At 42.7% G+C, this 5,082-nt stretch overlaps 2 protein-coding genes across 2 annotated transcripts; one reads left to right on the top strand and one right to left on the bottom strand.

The window, feature by feature from the left end:
• Positions 1-1,530: 1,530 nt before the first annotated feature.
• Positions 1,531-2,661, top strand: LOC130797428 (protein MAINTENANCE OF MERISTEMS-like). The gene is made up of 3 exons (XM_057659991.1): positions 1,531-1,877; positions 1,956-2,378; positions 2,459-2,661. The coding sequence occupies exons 1-3, from the start codon at positions 1,569-1,571 to the stop codon at positions 2,618-2,620; spliced, it is 894 nt and encodes a 297-aa protein (XP_057515974.1). The 5' UTR covers positions 1,531-1,568; the 3' UTR covers positions 2,621-2,661.
• Positions 2,662-2,849: 188 nt separating this feature from the next.
• On the bottom strand, positions 2,850-4,596 carry LOC130798863 (uncharacterized). Its single transcript, XM_057661961.1, has 2 exons — positions 3,606-4,596; positions 2,850-3,526 (listed from the first exon to the last, which is right to left on the bottom strand). The coding sequence occupies exons 1-2, from the start codon at positions 4,231-4,233 to the stop codon at positions 2,850-2,852; spliced, it is 1,305 nt and encodes a 434-aa protein (XP_057517944.1). The 5' UTR covers positions 4,234-4,596.
• Positions 4,597-5,082: the final 486 nt, after the last annotated feature.

The raw sequence follows: 5,082 nt of genomic DNA on the forward strand, positions 1-5,082 counted from the left end.
AATTAAATTTAATCACGAAAAAAAAAAAAAAATTATAGGAGTCGCCCAGATCTAGGCGACTGGACCCCGGTTCAGTCGCCTAATTTTAGGCGACTGAACCGGGGTCGAGCCGCCCAGATCTGGGCGACTCCTATAATTTTTTTTTTTTTTATTTTTTCCGTATGTATTTTATTAATTTTATTATTATTAATTTAATTATTATTATTATTGTATTGTTATTTTTGTTAATATTAAATATATGTTAATGTTATTATTATTAATATTATTATTATTATTGTGATTGTTAATTTTGTATTATTAAATATATGTTAATGTTGTTATTATTAATTTTATTATTATTATTGTTATTGTTATTTTTATTTATTATTAAATATATGTTTATGTTTTGTATATATTTTTTTTAATTAAATGTTAATAATTTTTTGTTTTTTTTTTGTTATTTTTTTCCATATTTTATTTATGATTATTATGTATTTAGAAATATTATTATTTATAATATTGAATGAAACCGTAAAAAATTGTAGAAAATGGCTGGTAATCAAGGAAAAGGAAAGGGTTTTTTTAGGCAATTGTTGAGAGGTAATAGTTCTAGGCCTACCTTACTCAGAGGGGACCCGCATGAGAGAAGGGTCACGGGTTCTGCTAGGAGGGCTAGGCAGGAAGAGGCGGCCAGACACAGTGAGGCCCAAAGGTCGAGTACGCTGAACCAAGTGCGTACTCATTTTGATGACCAGGCTGATAGCCTCCAGAGTAGTTGGGGGGTTTATAGTGATGATGATAATGATGCTGATGATGTTCAGTTCCAAGGTCCTGAGCCTGCCCCATTGGACTGGACTATAGTTCGTGGCCTCGAAGGCAGATTTGCCCGTGGCGGCCCTAGTTCTTCCGCCGCATCTGAGCGTGCAGGAGGAAGTTTTGTCGATAATGAGCCGCCACGGGGCAGGCCCTCACAGTCCACTAACACAGACTGGTTAGTGACATCACCCCAGCCCGGGGGGCCGACAGATACGCGACTGATCCCTAGCTATGGCGGGCACATAGCTAAACTTATTTATGACGGCTCCGAGCGTACGCCTCCGATTCTGGAGTGCCGTATTAGGAAGAGACCGGTGGAGTCCATCATCGGATTGAGGGATTTGTCCGTTGAGCTAGTCGATTTTCTACCTTCCACTTCCCTCGGTCGACTACCGGTCATTATGCACCAGCACATCGACTCTGCTTTGATATCGGCGTTCGTCGAGAGGTGGCAGCCGGATACGAACACCTTTCACATGCCCTGGGGAGAGATGAAGATTATGTTGCACGACGTGCAACGCATATTGGGCATTTCTATTGATGGTTCTCTGCCGGCTGAGCCTTCGGAGGCGGAGTGGGAGGTTGGTATCACCAATCTGGTCGGCGAGCCTCTGTCTGAGCTTCGACGTAAAGGTTCATTCACCAGCGGATGCATAAGCGTTGCTGAACTGATGCGGCTGTGTCATAGGTCGCATGCCTTGGATACCCAGACCACAACGTACTACATGGCTGTCATCGGCTCTACCTTGTTGGCGGATAAGACCAGGACTGGCATGCGACCTCACCCGATAGTTGTCGTCAACGACGATGAACAGGACGTGGCTTGGGGTGCGGTGACTTTGGCGTTCTTGTACAGGCAGCTCGGAATGGCATCTAGGGCTGGTTGCAAGACCATTGCTGGATGCCTCACATTGCTCCAGACATGGATCTATGAGTACTTCCCCGCTTTCCGCCCTCATCCTCGCCGAGATGATGTGCCAAACACGACTAGGGCGGAGATGTGGACGCCGAAGAAAGTAGGTCGTGAGCTGGACAGGTTGATATCATTCCGCAAGGTTCTGGACTCAATGACAGAGACTCAGGTATTTTACATTACATTTTGTCATGCATGTTGTTTTTTATCTGTAGGAAATTTTTTTTTTAACTTGGCCTGTAAGCAGGTTGAATGGACTCCCTACAATTGTGGAGCTGCTGCGTTGCTGAATGAGCACCCACGCACCACAGTCATCGGGGGTATCACCTGCTTTGATGTTGTGGAGGTGTATTTGCCGGAGCGGGCATTGCGACAGATTGGGTTCGTGCAGTCTATTCCTCCAGCTCCTATGAGACCAGCCAAGGCTCTTCGACCGGCACACGGAACCTACTCCGTGACCTTTCCTTCTTCTGCTGCTGCATTTGTGGAGGCGTGGAGTAGGTTCCCCTACAGTGGCCGCCTTGTTGAGCAGGGACTTCGACGGGCTACTTTTCCTTCAGAGACTGAACCTAATTACGTTGAATGGTTCAGAGTTTGCTCGCACCCGTACATATCCCGAGACGAATTGCTGGCTTCCGGTCCTGGTCCTGGTCAGAGCAGATGTGATTACGTGAGTTTTATTATAAATTTTTTTTCAAGTTTCTTTTATTTAATGATTTAATAACGCACATTGTACTGTTGTGTTTTCAGTTCGCGAAAGAATGGGTCAGTCGATTCTCTCCAGTGGCAAGACTACCTACGCGGCTTGCGGATTTGAACTCCCGTCAACGACATGCGTTAGAAATATACCTTAATGATTGTAGAGAATTATATGATCAATGGCAAACTGATCAAGGGCAAGGCCCTGAATAGTCTGTACTGAAACTATTTTACATTATTTATTGCATTTAATTTCGTCAATGATTGCATTTAATTTACATAAATGTACACACTAACCCACATCACACAAATACATGTATATTTGTCTACCAGCATTATAAATTCCTCCTATTAATCAAAGAAATAAATAAATTGTTAACAGCACACACTGTAGTATAATTATGGATTATATACAACTTTTAATGAATGTCGTGTATAAATTCTATGGAGTATCTAAATTTACAGTATCGTCAGCGGTGTTATTTGTTGGTGGGGGTGCCCCGCGTAGATTATTCCACAGCATAATCCTCGTAGTGAAATTTGTGTCAAGATCTTTCGCGAAATTGTCAGCTGCTTGTTTCCAACGTGGGTGGATCGGCGGCAGAGGGGATGAATCGTCGTTCATAAAAAGTTGAACAAAATGATTTCGATTAACCCAAAGTATATGTATTAGTTTATTTACACTTCTCGCGGCCTGTGATTTTCTTAAAGGAAGAATCAAACAGTTGTTTAATGAATCACCGTTAGCAGAACCATAAAAAGCAATGGCAATGTTAAGAAACGTTGCTGCAGAGTAGAAAGCCATCGGTGCATCGAACCAGTGCATGAAAGGAGCAGGTCCATCGGTGTGTGAACCTACTCTGAATATTGACTCGTCTAGTGACTCATGAGATAGATACAAAGTTAGGTATTGCGCTCTGTTCATTTGCATTTCCATACTCATAGCACGTCTTAAAATAGGCCATGCTTCCTCGCCTCCCAGCTCTGTGACGACAATTGCTCTAAATCCACAGTTACCATCACCTAACACATCAATCCAGTCGAACAAATAAGGAGGAAGCATGAATGGGATGTAATCAGGCCATGGAAACTGTGAGAAATCACGACCTCCTGGATCATCTACAATAAATGTAAATTAAGTTAATATAACCACAATAACAAATAATTAATGAAAAAAACTAAAATATAATTCAATTACCGGATAAGTTGAAACTGAACTTAATTCCTACTGAAGATTGCGTCTCTCGGCCACTAGATCTGCCACTTGATCTCCCGCGGGAAGAAGATCTAGACCCTCGACCACGAGAAGATGATCGGCTATATTCAAATGAACTTTTTCTCCTTCTCATGGTTTTACTAGTGCTTGGTCTTCCCTTTCTCGGTGGACTAGCGTAAGGCTCAGGTATATCCGCACCATCTGGGTGTAATTCATATTCAAGTACCTCAGCCATTCGGCGAACAAAAGCGGGATCAGATTTAAGGACTTCATCGACCAGAGATTGAAAGTACTCTTTGTCATTGGCGTTCGCGTTTCGTACTTCTTCATTGGGTTCGTCTCCTACCTCTGTGTACCTCAAAGTACTCCAGAATTCATGAATGTCATCCAAGTACAAAGCACCATGTGATCCAATTTTTATTTGTAAATAACATGCACACGGCAATCCATGGGTTTTTAGAAGTACACAACCGCATTTGTTCAATGCAAAATCACCCAGTTCTAACATGCGGTTAAACTCATTCTGGATCTGCTCCAAGGCATAGAGAGACACGTGGCGATATAGAGGTCTAAAGAAATACTGTCGTAGCATTCTTGGTACAGAAGTCATGGATTCCTGTAGCGATTGTCGGATTTTAGCTTGTTGATTTGTGATCTGTGCGTGCGCCCTTTTGAAAAGGGTATCGAATGAGCTATTACCGCTTCCAAGGTAATACTTAAAAGACGAGTGTTGGCTTTCCACTCTGCTGGTAGTATGGTTACCAAAGTGTAAACCATCATTCGTCCACGCACGCACAAATTTCTCTCTAAGTGGAATCCATGTTCCAGTCAAATATCGAACGACCCTTCGGTTCCTAACCGACCACGTACTGACGATCCCTTCCCATCTCTTTTCATATTCCCGGATTGTAGCACTTTCAACCAAGGGGTTCCATCTACTTTTCCTAAATAACTGCCCTTGTTGATTTTTCTTGCCGCCGCACAACTTGTCCACCATGTTCTCAACATCGTTGCCAATATGCCAGGTGCATAAAAAATGACGTACATCTACATTAAACAAAACAGTGAACGTAATTAAGACATTATCAATAGATATAACCACAATAATAAACTCACAAAGCGTTTTTACCTGGGAAGACGTCACGAATAGCTGCAGATAAACCTTCGTCACGATCGGTTACAGTGACGCTAGGAGTCTGAGCACTGCCGAAAATATCTCTCAATCCCTGCAGCACCCACGAGTACGACACAGCCGCCTCATCTCGCATCAAACAAAACGCAACCAAGAAGTTGTGATTTGTTGGCGTCATTCCGATGACTTCACATAGTGGCCACTTTGATTTGTTCGTTTTGTACGTTGTATCTATCAGCACAACATACGGCCACGTACGTATCATTTGGATTGAAGTAGGATTTGCAATTAAAAGTCTGCTCAAGTGCCCGTCATTATCCAACTCTG

Source organism: Amaranthus tricolor, chromosome 13 (genome assembly GCF_026212465.1).
Source record: "Amaranthus tricolor cultivar Red isolate AtriRed21 chromosome 13, ASM2621246v1, whole genome shotgun sequence".
In the NCBI taxonomy this organism is placed as follows: domain Eukaryota; kingdom Viridiplantae; phylum Streptophyta; class Magnoliopsida; order Caryophyllales; family Amaranthaceae; genus Amaranthus; species Amaranthus tricolor.